General features: G+C 52.0%; 1 protein-coding gene across 2 annotated transcripts; it reads right to left on the reverse strand.

Annotated features, from left to right (window-relative positions):
* Positions 1–980: 980 nt before the first annotated feature.
* On the reverse strand, positions 981–7,573 carry DYNLL2 (dynein light chain LC8-type 2). Of its 2 annotated transcripts, XM_072353750.1 has the most exons (3): positions 7,434–7,573; positions 4,527–4,665; positions 981–2,857 (listed from the first exon to the last, which is right to left on the reverse strand). In XM_072353750.1, exons 2-3 carry the CDS (start codon positions 4,656–4,658, stop codon positions 2,720–2,722), a joined length of 270 nt encoding a protein of 89 aa, XP_072209851.1. In that variant the 5' UTR covers positions 4,659–4,665; positions 7,434–7,573; the 3' UTR covers positions 981–2,719. The 2 variants fall into 2 exon arrangements, with proteins under 2 accessions (XP_072209851.1, XP_072209850.1); XM_072353749.1 differs by lacking the exon at positions 7,434–7,573 and having other exon boundaries at positions 4,527–4,679.
* Positions 7,574–16,368: the final 8,795 nt, after the last annotated feature.

Genomic DNA, 16,368 nt, shown 5'->3' on the forward strand with positions numbered 1-16,368 from the left:
GAAAAGTTCATCAGGAGTTCAGATCAGCAGCCTCCTGTGCTGCAGCTGGCATTCCTGAGTCAGTTTTTAACCATTAAGATCCCCATGCACCAATTGGGATCAACCCAGGAATGCAGAGCCTCAGCACAGTTTAGCTTAAACTATAATTCCAGCTAAAAGGCTCACTGGGAAAGCAGAGGGAGGAGCTGTACTCCCTGCTCCTCCCAAATATAGAAACCTCCTCTGCTTTTCAGCACTGTCAGGTGCAGGTTAGACAGTGTAACAAACATACTGCTGCTTGCTTTGGGGTTCTGCTTTCAGCTCATTTTGTAGCTGCTTAACATAAGCCTCACACTCGTCTACAGCTCAGCTTTCCCTCATTTTACATGCTGGTGTTACTGTCCTGCAGGCATAACTGTTACACTGTTGGAGCTGGTAAGAGCCCACAGCTTTGCCCAAATATCAGAGGGGCTACACACAAACTCAGGTTGGCAGGAACAAGCCAGGGAAGCAAGAGGGTTGGGAGGCAAGGGGATAGTTAAACATGGCAGCTCCAGGCAGCTGGCAGCACTTCCAGATTTTGCCTTGCTATGAAGCACAGAGAGGAACCCAACTTCCCTGCAAAGCAGGGCAGACACCTGAGTACAAACAGGAGCCAGGACCCCAGCTGCCGCACCACCACCACTCAGCCTGAAACCATTAAGAGGTCAGACCTAATGCCTTCATATCTAGGTTACTTGGCACAGAAGCACCCATTTAGGGCTGCAGCAGGATGCTCTCCCCTCCATCTCTCCTTCTGTCTCAGTGTTTGAGCCAGACTGGAGGTCAGTGTGCACACAGATGGGCCACATATGCTCCCCCGACCAAGTTGCTTGCTGCCTCCACAGAGTTGCCTCCTTTGGGTTATCAGAATCTTCAAGGGCAGAGGACTTGTCACTCACCTTCTCCAGACAAGAGCAGTTTTTGCATCAGACAGCTGGCAATGAAGAAACCAGAGGCTGTTTAAATGTGTCAATTCACCTTTAATGTTTGAAAAAAATAAATGGTATTTGAGCCATTGCAGTTATGAAGGGAACGTATCTTGCTCCACAAGAGACCGTGAACAGGTTCACATTAGACTCATGCTTGGAAAAAAACAAATCCAAAACATTCTTTCAGTTTCAAGAGTGGAGTTCTCAACAGACAAGACCACAAGAGTGCCCCAGACAGCCCAAGGCACGTTACCCCAGTGCAAACATTTCCATCAACATGAAGTAATGACAGCTACATTCTTTCTAGTTACAACATTGTTCTATCCATATTACAAAATTAGGCATACTTTGGATTTTGCACAGAGACAAGAAAGACTTTTACTTCAGGAAGTAATCAACCTGGGTCACCCAGCCATTTCACAAGGAATAGCTCCCTTCACTCTGCCTTCCCACCCCAGCAGTGACTTGTTACCAACACCAAATTTGTCCTAGAGACACAAGTTAGGCTCACAAGCCCAGTGATATTGCCTATGCATTAGCTAACAAACCAATGGACAGACATTATGACAAGCACTAAGTGTTTGCTTGCCAGCACACTGTCCTTCAGAAGGATTTCTCCCACCCAGATTAAAAAACACTTCCTGCAGTTTAATCCAAGAGTCAGTACATACTAAGACAACATCACTGCTGAACCTATTGGAGACCAAGACATTTTTCTGCCATTGAAGCAGATGTCACGAGTTTCCTTCACACAAACATCACATGTAAATATAACTTCTTGGTACTGTGCTTTAAGAACAAAAGCAGATATCAGAACATGGAGGACAGCCCTCCAAAATAGCTTATCAGCTACAGAAATAAAAAAGGAGACAGTGGCCACTTACAAATCTTCCACATGACTAGCTTGTTTTTAAAGGAGAGCATCAAGTTAAGGCAGTGTTGAGACAACTGGCTAAAAACATGCCAAATCGGTTGTTGTCAGTAGTCACCAATTTGCTATCTACTCCATTTCAGGGATGGGCCATGTGGCCAACTTTAGATCTCAGAATCAAGGTCTGAAGACTTCAGCCAGAGGATGCTGCTTGCTGCAGGAAGCAGCACCTCAAGGGGATGCTTCTTGAAGTCTTCTAGACCAGGCTGAAGTGCTTACAAGCCTAGGTCAACGTTTCAGCAGAGCCAAAAAATACAGTGATGGGTACTGAAAGAACACTGAGCGTGCCAGCTGCAAGTCTGTTTTTAATCACAGTCCAGGGTGGAGTTCAACATGTGCGAAAGCCACATAAATAAGAGCCACCCCACCAACTTTCAGGTGGATTAAGTACCTGCGCTGAGGTTACTAGGAGAGCCAGCTCTCTACAGTCTGCAGGGTGGGTAAAGAGGCTCACACTGGCTTTGCTCCTCATTACAAGATTAACAGTCTAGTAAAACTCCATAAGGAAGTCAGGATCTTTTTGGCCTGCCCAAAGAAGTTTTCCCAGCCTCAAAGAAGGAATTACCACTGAGGGAGCTGTTGTGGAACAGTTTTATTTCTTACCACGTAAAGGCCATTGTTTAAGCATTTACAGGTTTCCTAGTGCAATACAACCAAAAAAAAGCAGTAACAAAAAATGCCGCCTTCTTCCCAGGCAACTAAACAGAAGTAGAATTTTACTGCAACATATACACATTAAATATAGTATACAGTCCATGCAGCGGCATAGCCATGTTAAGGGGAGTCGTGGCTTCAGCCATCAGTGCATTACAGTCCAGATTTCACTTGCTCCTACTTCCTATCCAGACTTGAAGAGAAGAATTGCAACCTGACCCAAGTAAAAATAGATGAAGTGCTTTGTCTCATGTGTTACGTAGCTGCCAAAGTTTCTGCCAACAATGCAGTGCCAAGTTGGGTTGTATTTCTTGTCAAATTCCTGAAGAAACAGAAGAGAGGCATTAAGGCCAAGAAAGCCCACATGAAAATAGCTCTAAGCACAAATTCTTAGCTGGTTCTGTTCACACTAACTCCTCCCACCTGCAGCATCTTTAGATTTCCCACTGCAAGATACCATCGTATTAAGTAAAGTAGTGACTGACACAAGGCCAGGCCTCTGCACTGGCTTGTCTGAAGGATACAACAAGCAAATTATCTCCTGAGATGTGGAACACACATCAGCCTTGGGCAGAATGAGCAGATGTAAAAGCTCTCCTCAGTACAGCACTATACGAGCCCTTCATGCAGGCTAGCTGAGGGGAATGTTTCTACTCTCCCATTCCAAGCCTATTCCTCAGAAGAAAGAAAAACAACACAACAGATTTTGGCATGTCTGCTCTAGCAAGGCACAAGCTTAAAGGTCACCTAAATAAAGGAAGAAGTCTGGTTTCTGCTGTTTGGGACACTTCTTCATTAAGGAGAATATTCCAGTGAAAATAAGCAAGAAAAACTCACAGAACATAACTAAGACCTTTGAGGTAAGAGGTGCACAAAAGGAACACTGCTCTATTATTTTTTTTAGTCTGTTTAGCAGGTGAGAGAGCATTAAAGACTATTTTCTTCCCTCTTAATACATAACACCCAGGAACACCCCTCCCCAGACAGAGCCAGAAGAGCACAAAGTTAAAGATTAAAGCATTAGACCTCAAACAGCAGCAAGAGTCTCAGCTCCTTGTGGGTAACCTTTGAAGTAGGTAAAAGCTTTCTTGCCAGGGCATGAGGATGCATCAAGTAATTTTACCCAAGACTCTTAGGAAATAAAGGCCAACTTCTTGGATTCTCTGTCGCACTCACTTTGCACACTGCATTGCCTCAAGCACTTTGAGATAGGTCTTGCCTCAACAGATCAAAGTGATCTGAGAAGTCAGGAGACACCTTTGAATCCATTCAAGCTTAGATTATAAGTAAGGCCCAAAAGCTAACCCTGGTGCCAGGACTATATTATCTATATAATCATTTTGCTCCCTCAAAATGACTTTAGCCACTCAGAAGTAGCTACAGAGGGAACTGACAGCTCCCAAGATGCTGTCAAGCAAGAGACAGAAGTTAATGGGTTCCCACAAACAGGGAAGCATATCTTCATGAGCCAAGGGAAAATGCCTGCCCTGCTTTTAAAGCAGCTTGTTTGTACATTCCTGCCAGGCAGAACAAGGCTGCATCCTCCCCCACACCCACCACCCTGGAGTCTGGAACACTACAAACAGAACTGCTCATGCAGGGCTGCCCACTTCTGCGTGAAGCTTCAGAGTAATCCCATCCTGCACCTGTACTGCCAGTCAAGCAGAAGCAGTCAAGCAAAAGCAGCAGCATCTGTGGAGCAAGCCCTAAATAGAGGCTGCAGCCAGCTCTTAAGGCCAGCAGATTCAGAGGGGAAGCACTCAAACTGCTTGCTCAGAGCAGCAGCACACCAGGCCCTGCTCTGCCACAGTCTTCCTCTGACCTTGGAAAAGTCACTCCATCCTCTTGGGAATAGCAGTGAAGAAGCAAAGAAAACATCTTCTCCTTCCCAACACCAAAGTATGAAGTCTCAGACACTCGGGCTCAACATACACACGTATTAAGAGCTGCAGAAAGTCTCAGGCAGAGCACCCCCCTCATCCCTTATTTACCTTCTTTATATATGCTGCAATGTCCTTTTCTATGTTGTACTTCTCCATTGCCTGTGTGGCACAGTCAACAGCATCCTGCTGCATGTCCTCAGACATGTCTGCATTCTTGATGACAGCCTTTCTGTCAGACATCGTGAACCTAAGGCAGAACATAGATTCCTTTAATCTCTTTCCAAGAAAGGAGCAGCTGCCCATGCATCAGAGGTTGTCCTTTATGACACGCTGCGTCGCAGGCCAATGCTATGAACTCCGTTACACCCAGTGTGAGTTTATCAGGGAGCCTATAGCAGTCCCAGGCTAAGATACTTCACAGCTGGAACAGTGAAGCATTGGCAATGCCTGGAGGTTAGATCAGAGATTGCCCATCATCACCTGCATCAAACAGGCAAAAAAAAAAAAAGGCTGTGTGGGAGGAGACGAGATCTGCAGAGACAGAGCCCTCCTATACATCAATAGGCTACAGCCAAGTCTGCCTTCCAGGTGCACCGATGGTTTGGAGCATCACCAGCCTGGAGCCTCAGGAGCTGACCCCAGACCACCTGTACCCAGCAGCAGCTTGCTAAGCATGACAATAGTTTATAGCGCTTTTATTTTGCCCTGATCAGCAGCTACTGTTACTAGTTCCACTTGGAATGAACATTGTTCCACAGTCAGCCTATCACTTCAGCTGCTAAACCCCAGACATCAGCTACTCCCACAGGACAAAGCATGTCTGACAAACCAGAAACACCATGCTACAGCCTAACAGGAAAACAGGGTGGGGGAAGACAGCCACTGCTAGGGCCAAGGAAAGATACCTGCCTTCCCCTGCCTGTAGATCACAGCACAGGTGCAAGAGGCCAGCACACCAGTACTACCCATTACCTCTACGAAACCAGGAAGTGGTAACTTGAGCTGAGCATTTAACACTGTGAGCCAGTGGAGGAGTTTTGTACCAGACACTGAGCCATTGACATGGAGACTGACCACAGCCTATGAGGCTTCCTATGAGGAAGCATTGGGAAGTCTCCTGGATGCAGTTCACATTACCATAGAAAGCAGGATTTTAGCAATCCCAGCCCTACAGCCTTTCTTGAAGCAAGGAAAGGAGCCCTGTGCAGCACTGCCGGCTGCCCCGCTCCAACTCCCACTCTGGACACCAAAGCCACCATCCCAGGGAGCACCCCATCAGGAAGCATGCACTACCTGCAGGGCTGATAAAGCAAAGGCCTATACTGAGAAGCACTGCTGCTCACCTCAGCAGCAGCTCTTACCACACTTAAACTTTGTGGAACAAGCTTCTTACTGACAAGAAGCACCTGCAATTAAGCCTGCAAAACACCCTTAAGTTTACTAGATCTCCCTACAATGCTGTGAGTCCATACAATAGTACCAAGGATGTTTTGAAATGGTGAAACTACACACTCACAGCTTTACTAGAGAGTGAAGAAAATCTGCTGCAATGATCGCTTCCTGGAACAGTCCCAGAAAACTGAAGGAGAAGCTTTGTTACAGCAATTAAAGGAGCCTGCTACCCAGAAAGAAAGAGAATCCAGTTACATAATTGCAGCCCTACAATTACAATACTTCAATTCTTTACTCTGTCTGCACTTGAAGTCTTCTATTGCAACCTTAATTTATACTATGTAGATGTGGTGCTTAATAGAGCACTGCTATTAACATACACTAAGAGTGCCAAGTGGAATGACAGGGACTGAGCTCAGACAGCAACAGAGCACACACCTCTACCACTGCCCTGGAAAACACACCTCTACCACTGCCCTGGAAAAGCCACTTGCAGTCAGTTTGTTCCCCTCTCTGTTGCAGTTTGAGGCACCAGGTTCCAGTACAGGGCCTAGAAATCCTGACAGGGCAAGACACGACTCAGAAGAACCAAGCTAACAGCCTACAGATGTGGATTCATTATCCAGGGGACTGGCAGCCCCTCAGAAGAGCCTTCTGCATGTCCAGCCCCCAGAAAGACTGACATAGAAATTCACTTGTGGCCACTTTCCCAGGAAAGCCTCTTTGAGGAACACCTGGCCTTCACATGTCTCCAGCACACAGAGTTTGGAGGACATCTGCTATTACATAAGCAGACATCAAATAACCTGCAGAAAGCATCTTCTCTCTTCACTGTTCTGGAAAGGAACACCTGTGCAGGACCAGGCTTTCAAGGGCCAACAACACCAGAATAAGAGACCATTATCCTTCAGGAGAGCTGCAGGCATCACTGCTCCAGGCACAGCAGCCTCCCCAGGGCAGCCATGTCAAGGCTGGCAGCCAGACCCCTCCACACACCCACCGGAGCACCCAGAGCAAGCCCCGGGCCTCAGCTCCCTGCCTGGGGGTGACACAGGCTCCCTCCACGGCAGCCCAGCAGCACGAGGACACACCTCCGACTTAGGCCACATCCAGCCCTCTTCGTGAGGAAACGCAAAGCCCGGCGCCTGGAGCCCCGTGAAGGGGCAACGACACAGCCCTGAGAGCCACCCCTTCAGGACGGGGTGTGAGGGGAAGGGCAGACCGCAGCCCCCACAGGATGAGGCTTTGGGACGGGGATCAGGCCCGGGTCAGCCCCCAAAGAACTCCTGGCAGGGCAGCAGGATGAGGCCCGGCCCCAGCCCCGCACAAGGAGCCACGGGCGCGGCGCTGCCCCTTTCCTCAGCCAGAGGAGCCCCCACGGCCGCCGGGAGCCGGAGCCGAGCGCAGGCCGAGGCACCGCGTGACCTTCACCGGGGGGAGCCCCGAGTCGGCGATGACCTTGCGAGGAGTGAGGCCGGCGGGAGCCGCCGGGGCGGGGCGGGCTCGGATAAGCGGACGGTACCGCCCGGAACCGCGACCCGCCCCGCCGCACACATGGACCGGGCGGTACCGGGAGAGGCGCGGCGCTCCCCGCAGTCCCCAGCCCAGGGGGACGTGGCTCACCTTCACAGTGACAGGGCCAACCGGGGAGAGCGAGGCACGGCACCGAGGAGGAGGTGTGAGGAGGCCCGGACCCGCTCGCCTCTCTCCGCTCGCTCCGCTCCGCTCCCTGCGCCGCGCCGAGCGCTCTGCGCCGCGCCGCCGCGCCGCGCTCAAATACCGCCCCGCCCGCTGCGGCGCGCGGACCGCCGCGCCCTCATTGGCTGCGCCTCGCAGCACGCCGCGCCCTCATTGGCTGCGCTGCAGCGCTGCCCGCCGGCCCGGCCCGTCCGCCCGCGCTGCTCTGCCTACATCCTGTTTCATCCCACAATGCCGCGCGGCGCGCGCGGGGCGGGGCGGGGCCGGGGGGCGGGGCCGGGGGGGGGGCGAGGCCTTTCCCTCAGCGTGAGGGCGGAGCTGTCCGCGCTGCCGGCGTGTGGGGGCTTCACCGCCTGCTCGGCGGGCCCCGATCAGCCCGGGACGGACGGCGTGGGGAGGATGGTGGCCCTGCCTGTGACGGGAGCCGTGATCACGGGACAGCCGTGATCCTTGAGATCCCCTCCAAGCCGGGTCGTTCTGTGATTCCGTGGGCACACGGAGCCGGCACACGGCGGCGGGGCCGGCCTGGGGCTCCATGGGCCTCTGCGGCGTGTCCCTGGGAAGGATGCGGGTGTCCTCTGGTGACAGGACTGAAAGTGCCCTCCATTAACGTGCTCCGGGCTTACGGGTGTCCGCGGGGTGGCCCATATACCGGGGTGGTGGCCCGCCAGCCCTGATTGCTCCATCTCAGCAGACAAAGGTGCTGAGGAGCTGCCCGAGGGAAAGCCAGGCAGGAAGGCGTCCCCACGCTGCAGGGCAGCCCGTACCTGCTCCCATCCCTCAGCAGTGGGGCTGGATGCTCCCAGGCCGTGTTTCAGAGGCTCACCTCACGCCTGGCCCAGTCCTGCAGTGTTGCTGCTGTGGCTCAACAGAGCTGGGCTGCCCAGTCTGTACTGCTGCACCACCCTTTGCTAAGTGAAGGTGCTTCGTTAGTAGGGAGCGTTCTGAGCTGTAAGAGTCAGCTCTCCATTCCCAGCCCTCCTACTGACATGAATATCTGCTTAATCCTTGTGTGCGGAAATGACAGACACAAAGTCGAGGTAGCTGCACTTTAATATAATGTTAATCCTGAAACGAGGCAGGGACAGTGATGGGGGCTAAGCAGATCTTAAGGCAAACTGAACAGTGCGTGGCTGCTGAACCACGGCCCATCCTGTACAACAGGAGCCCTGGACCTCAAACCAGGGGCAGGAGCTGACCACAGCCTGGCCAGTAGCAGTGCGGCACTGGCTATGTGGGCCGGGTGCTTCTGTGCACAGGAAGGAGCATGGCCTGCACAGGAGGAAGTGATTCAAATGGGAGATGCGTTCCTGAATCGTGACAAAAAGCATGTATTTATAAATGGCCCTGGGTGCGCTATATAAGGCACTTCAGAGAGATGAAAAGGGCCTGGCTGTGTGGAGCTGCTTGCCATCTAAGGCTGTGCACATCCGCCAGCCCAGCTCTGCCCTGCGGCCAGGCACTTCCTGACCAGGCACGTTTCCAGCCCCAGCCGTGGCTCTGCTCCTCTGTTCTCAGGAATGGCCTTTCTGCCTGGTCTCTGTCCTGAAGCCAGGGAACTATCTGCAATAAAACCACACATCTGCAGAGACGACTGTACAAGCACCGCCTTTGTCTTCTCTTCCCGAAGCAACTCCTTCTGTCTTCCTTCATCGTGTCTCCTGTACCTGCTCATCTCCACACTCTGCCATCAGCTGCTCTGTTTGCCAATAATCATCAATTAAAAGAGCAGCAGCAGAAGAGCAGTTTCTCTTTTTAACTCGTCTCCCATCTCTTACACGGCTCGGGGATGTGACATGGCAGTGACACCCCTGGCACCCTGATGGCACCGTGGCGGTGCATACAAGGGACATTTGGCCATTCGTTGTACCAGCACAAAGCCCCTCCAAGAGCTGTCTGCTATGGTCAGAGCACAGATATCCCAGTGGGGCTGCTGTGATGGATTTCCTGGTCTGGAGACACTGCAATGACTGATAATCACCCTTCTGGGGCCGGTACCTCAAGCAAAGGGCTCGGCAGCTCAGATCTCCTCACAGGGACAAGCTGCAAAGCACCTGCACAGAAACAAAGTGCTAGTGTCAGGAATGCTGCTGAGCAGTTTATGCCCCACATCTGGTTTCTGCTGAGGCTCGCAGGGTTGCCTTGCAAAAGCCACACGTGCCTGCGTGGCTGCAGAGTGACAGAGCCATCGCTCCTGCATCCCCCGCATCTGCCCTGCAGCAAAGGACATACGGCTGTACGGGCGTATCTCCAAGGTAAGTGGTCTTAAAAATGTGATGAGCTACAGACGGCTTTTTGTCTAAACATTGCTTTCCACAAGGTACTGTGTTGCCTGCAATCCCACAAGCATGACAGAAAACTCTTTAATACTAAATGGCTTGTGAGCCTCATTAATATGTATTCAGGTCATCTGCTCGCTACAAGTTTTTGCAAGTGACTTGCGGTGTGCAATTCATGCAGGATCCATAAACAAAAATATCTATCTGGAATCTGGGCAGGGTCACGTTAGCACAGGAATGCAATTAGCACCCGCATGTACACTGCAGCAGGACGAGGGCAGTTTCAGCAACCTGGGCCAGAAACAGGCTGGGACCTCCTGTGGTCTGCTCTCCTCAGAGGTGAAAGGCAGGCTTAGAAGGGCCTTAAACACCAAAGGAAAGGTTGCTTCAGAGCCGTGTGCCACACAGTGCTCTCTCCTCATCCTTCCATGGTCACAGCCCCTGGGGGTGTCCCCACTCAGGGAACACACAGTGGGCTCACATGTCAGTCAAATGCTCATGCATGAAATAAGTTAGCAGTCATGCATGCACTAAATGGGCATCAATATGCAAAATAACTGGGCACTCGTGCAAAATACTTAGGTGCTCATTCATGCATTGATTGGGTGCTCATCTGGGCAGTAACCAGGCATTCATGCACGCAGAAACTAAGCATTCGTACATGGGCTGATCCTACACTCGTGCAGGAGCCAGTTGTGACTGTTGAAGTCCACCAAGTGCACAAACAGGAGCCCTCTGGCTGCTCACACTGGCCCTGTTCAGCATTCATGCATCTTCCCAGCACCTACCCATGAATGAATCAAGTGCACAGACAGTCTGGGTACTCACACAGAAATAACTGGGTGCCCTGCATTCACCAATGGGGCTCTCATGTGTGCATTGGTCAGGCACTTATGCCTGAACTGGGTGCTCATGTAGGCACTGTTGGCCTCTCACACCTGGCTAATTGGACACTCATTAATAAAGTAACTGGGTGCTCAGCGTGAGCTATTTGGGTGCTCATGCAGGATTGCAGCAACCCTGTAATTTATGCCCCGCAGGCTTCCATCAGCAATGCTGCACCCAGGGCCTGGCCAGGAACCCCTCAGCCCTGAGCTCTTGGGGCACAGAATGGAGCTGCTCCCCTCCAGCATAATAAGGTTGCATGGCATTCCAAATGCAGGTCTGTGATGTAGGTCAGCAGCGCTCCTGTGCTTTCCTTAGGTTCTAGTAGTTCCCTGAGTGATAAAAAAAGAGGAAAAATAATGGAATCTGGAATCACCATTCTTGATGCTATATTGACACAGCTGCCCTCCCACAGCCTGCTCAATCGTACTGATGCTCTCACTTCACTCTGCAGAAGGAGATGCAATACTTGACCCAATCAATAAATACACATTTTATACATCCCTTAAGCCTGTAATACCTCTCTGAATGCAAGAGCCCACAAGGGACTTTGTTTCAGTTACAGAGATGCTCCAGGCTGCTTTGCCCAGGTGCAGGGGGAGACACTCGTACTGCCCCAGCCCAGCCTCAGCAAGAGCAGTCCCACATCCTGGGCTGTGCCAACACGCCTGATGGCAACTGGGATTTATTTTGAAACGGGTGGCTGAAATCCTGCTTGCATCTCCAGCAAGGCAGCTCTTCTGGTGGGATGCAGGTGACATTTGGGCTTTGCTACCAGTGATGTGGCTCTTTGTGCAGACAGCAATACCCTGCATAAGAAAGAAGGGCACCTGAGCATTGCCTGCTGCAGCCAGTAAAACCAGCTCCAAAACCCAGAGGACCTTTTGGAAGCATTTCAGCACTTTAGTCCAAACAAGAGAAGAGCCAGCTTTATCTACTAATAGAAGTGCTGAAGAGACAGAAAGAAAACTTGACTTTGTAATTTGCTGCTTCTGGATCCCATGCTGTCCATTCCCACCCTCTCCCCTCAATGCAGCTCATGCAGTGTCCATGCCCAGGCAGGGTCTGGCTGTGCTCCCTGGGCCACAGAGCATCACTCTGCTGTGGTTTGGAGGTGCTGGGATGAGGTTCATGGGAAGGAAAGGACATGAGTTTCTGCCCATCAGCACTAGTACGGCACAGCATTTGGTTCGTGTTTGCTTCCAGCAGGCAAGCAAGTGGTCACAGGGCACGGCTGCTCTCTGTTCAGTGGGGAGAGGAAGAAGAAAAAGGGGAATAGAAAAGAAAAAAGAAACAAAAAGTCCTGGGGGAAAACAAATACTTTCTGACGTCTTTTATGCTCTCAAAGAAAACAAAAGTGTACCGAGCTGCTGCTTTATGTTTCCCCCAAGGGCCAGCAGTGTGCATTGGCTGGTTTATTCCTTTTGCTGCGGACACGGGGTCTGTAATGGAAAACAGCACTGCAGCGAGGTGCACAGCCCCGTGCAAAAGGAAACAAATCCACACTGCTGACCTGGCAAGCTGGGCCCCATGCCTTTGCAGCTCAGCTGTCCCGGAGCCCCTCGTACCTCTCCTGTCTGCCCATATCTGGCATTGTGGAGAACAAAATGGTAACGTACTGCCCAGGAAACAAGGTAAGGAACAGCTATGTAGGGTAGTGCTCTGGATACAATTTTCTGCAGCTTGTATAAAAAAAATCACCAGAATCACATCCATGCAGGGTCACATCCTGCCTGAGCACCCCAGGCAGAACACAGCACAGACATCGCTGCTGCCTGCAGTCTGATTGAACACTAATGGAAAACCTCCTTTACAAACCACTGAGGCCTGGCAAATTGCGGCTATTTTTGGAGAGCAAAAAGCCTCGGATCTACGCACATTCCTGAGGGAAGCACAACCATGAGGATATTGGTACCACATGGACCTCGTGTGCCTGCTTGGACAGACACTGAAACGAGCACCCACGAGATGGCTGTGCCTTTTGTTTACTCATTCCTTGGCAGGAAGGAGAGGGCTCGTGTTTTGTGTTCACTACCAGTGTTTCTTTTCCTCGTTCTCCAGAGCACCCGGCAGCACAGTGGGAGTGCCCAGCGGGGACCACAGGGGCAGCAACTGCCACAGCAGCTGGTGTTTTGCTGGGAACTCTGGGCTCAGGTCCACCCACATAGCAAGGAACCCAATGGAACCTCACCCTGAAGTCATGGCAACGTGACAACAAGGCAGCACACATCCCACCGAAACCTCATTTTGTTAATGAGCTTTTAATTGTTGCTAGCAAGACAAATAGTGCTTCAGAGATGTTACAGTCACGGCTCTTCTGAGTAAGTCATGTTTAATAGCTTTGGGGGTGTAAGTGTTATTGTGATCGGTGTTCCAGGATTTCTAAAACCCAAGCATCCCACCCAACACATCATCCTTGTGCTGCTAGCTTGGCTACAGGCATCACGTGTGAGAGCAGCAACAGGGCACGGGCAGCGCCCCATGGCAGCACTGCGACCCTTTGCACTGTGTGCCCTGCAGGTATACTCAGCCTCACTCTTAGCAAATAACTTCCATCACCTTTCAAGTCTTTGTGATGACCCTCCTCCTAATGCACAGGGGCTGCATCTCTGCCCGCTCTTCTAGCAGCTTTCCTCACCCCGCCCTCCATCCGTGTTTTTCACCCAGGTTGGCTTCCAGGCAGAATTTGCACAGCCAAGGTGTGCATCAGGACAGGCCACAGCATGCGCACACCGAATCGTGTTGCTTATGCATCAATCTAAATCAATGAAATGAGCTGTGCCACTCTGCCCTTTATGGGAAACATTTCCTACCTTGCAGGCTTTCATTGCCCTGTTGCTACACTGAGTTGCTCTGAAAAAACCACCAGTTGCAGTTTGGTATCCTTCCTGCACAAGTAAATGGAAAGCATGGAGACACCTCCAGCTCAACACGTGGAGCCCTGGAGACAGTCCGTGTAGTTCTGTGTCACCGCTGAGCTGCCAGCGAACACAGCTCCCCAGAACCATTGTCGGGGATCAGAAAGTTTCTACAGTAACTGTTCCGGCTCACAGCGCTGTGTGAAAACGGCCCTTTTCTCCCAGACAATCAGGGCTTTAGGGGCTGTTATTTTGCAGCGCAGTGTGATTAGTCAGGATTAATTCCTGCCTGATTCCGCAGCGCTTTAGGAGCAGGTTCTCCCACCCCAGCCCTGGGAAAGCCGCCGCTCCTGCAACGTTTTGTTTCGTCATCAGTAAAAGTGAATAACAGCTGACTGCAGAGCCCTGCAGTGTCTTCACACAAAGAGCCGTCTGGCATCACGCGGCTGTCTGAGCAGAGCGAGGTCTGCTTAACAGCGTGGGAAGAGGTCCCACAAAGAAGAGGGGAGAAGGAAAGCCGTGAGGACGCCAGTGAGGGCCAAGCCAGACCTGCTGGGCTTCGTTTGCAATGTGAGAAGCCGAGAGCAGACAGCGGGATCACGGCACTGTGCTGCGGCGCAGCTCCGCCCAGAGGAGCCGGCTGACTCGGTTCGTGTTTGCTTTGCTGATCGATTCTCTGCTGGCAAGCGCTGTTCTCCATTCTGAGAACGGAAGCCCGTCATTTTACAGCAGCTGGTTGACATTTTTGGTGGTGTTTGGCTTTGTTTTGCGGACTATTGGCCATTTCTTACCTCGTAGTTTATTTCCCACGTAATTAATGGTTAATGATTCTCCACATACACATTTTTTCCCCAGAAAGCCAAAAGCAGCTCTGAAAAAGCAACCCAACATTCTGCAGCTTATCCAAATGCTTTAAAGTGCTCCACTGATAACACGGAGCTAAACAAGGGAATGATAAAGAAAGCATTCAATAACTCTATGAAGAGACACTTCATTAAAGCAATTAAGGCAATCATTTAAAGTAGTTATAAGGACTATTAACACACAAAAGAAATTGTGCAGCAGGGTTTTAGCAAACCAGGCAGATTCACCATTATCTTATGATGCCTTTAAGAATAACATCCAGCAGTTTACTAAGCGTCATTCCCCAGGCATAGGCTGGAGCTTTCTCCAGACATGGGGAGAGTTTGTTCGGGGTCTTTGCAACCAGTTCACACTCCAGTTTCAAGAGACCCCGGAAACCATGAAAGCTCCTTAAAGATGCAGGAAATCCCCAGGAGCCAGGAGCTGTATTTGGGTAAAGCACCGCTTCTGCTGGCGGGCTTTGCTCATCACATCTTCTGTGATTGACAGCAGTCTTTAAAGCGCCAGCAATCCTGCACAGATATCACCCATGTCAGAAACCATTCGAGCAGAGGATGTTACTGTAAAGGCACATAATAAAAGGCACTGACAATAATCAAGCACATTATAACTTTGTAGTGAAAATGTTTTCACTATGGGAAAGTTTTCTAACTGTAAGTCACTGTTTGTGGGAGGAATACACACTTTTAATTAACAAATGACAACAAAGTAAGCACAGCAGCCACCGCTAAACGCTTGGACACCTTCTCAAAGTCCCTTCATCGACTCAGAAGCACAACAGCTTTTCTCCACGCTCAGCTGCTGTTTCCCCATCCCGGTGTTGCTGTGATTCAGCCCTCCAGCACCAGGCGGGCTCAGCGGTACTGCTGGCAGAGCCAGCCAGGCTGCAAGCAGGAAACCGCTGTCCGCCCCAGTGCCACATCTGGCCTCACAATGCACTGCCACCTCTGCAAAGCAAAGCACGATCTGCAGGGAGCCAAGTGGGGGCCAACAGAGCAGGGACTGCTCGGCCTTCCTGGGCTGGGCAAAGACTTTATACTGCATTAAAAAGAAAAGAGGATGTTGGAGTTTATGTCTCACCACAGAAGTGCTACTGGCCAAAAGAATGCTTGTTTTTAAACCAAAGCTTGGCTCATCTAATTGCACCATTAGCTCAAAGCAATTTATACGTTCCAAATTACACCTGCTGCCTGAAGAAACGTCAGGGATGTGTGAGTAACCGGGAGAACATCCCGGCGTTTTACAGCGACTTCGGATCGATTACAGCCTCATCAAGAAAACAAACCGAGCAGGACATGACTGCCGTGCATGATGCCCCGCGGTTGGGCTCCGCTCGCACCGCTCAGCACAGCGCCCATCATCGCTCCCAACCCCGCTTCCATTTCCCACCCCCGACTCGTTGGCGCTTTGGTTCCATTCAGTGCCGCAGACACGAGCAGGAGGCGCTGCCGCCCGCTTTGCCCTTCCTTGGATTCCCGAGGCCGCCCCGCTGTCTGCAGGCCGCCCGCCGGCCCTGCCCGCCCCGCAGCGGCACCCGGAGGCGGGAGGTGACGCCGTGCCCGTTCCGTGCCCTCGGGGCGGCCATTTTGCCTCTGCGCCGAGCCCGTCCCAACCGCCTCTACGCAGTCTACTGAGGAGCCGCATCGCCGCCCCCCGGGCACGCACACGGCAGCGGGCGGCCCGCAGCCCTTCGGGCGGACACGGAGCGGGACGGAACGGCCGGGAAAAGGAGCGACGTAACGGGCCGATCCCGACCAGCGCTGCGCACGGCCCGCGCCGCCGTGCATTGTGGGCCGGGCCACGCCCCGCGCCTTGGCGCCAAGAGCCCCCGCCGCCGCAATGCATTGTGGGACACCCCCGGCCCCGGCCGGGCCTTCTTGGCGCGAGCGCCGCACCGGATGTGACGTCACTCGCCCCGGCGCCCCGAAACGGCGGCGGCGAAGAAGCGCGGCGCTCCCGTTGCGGACGGCGGGA

Source organism: Excalfactoria chinensis, chromosome 19 (genome assembly GCF_039878825.1).
Source record: "Excalfactoria chinensis isolate bCotChi1 chromosome 19, bCotChi1.hap2, whole genome shotgun sequence".
In the NCBI taxonomy this organism is placed as follows: domain Eukaryota; kingdom Metazoa; phylum Chordata; class Aves; order Galliformes; family Phasianidae; genus Excalfactoria; species Excalfactoria chinensis.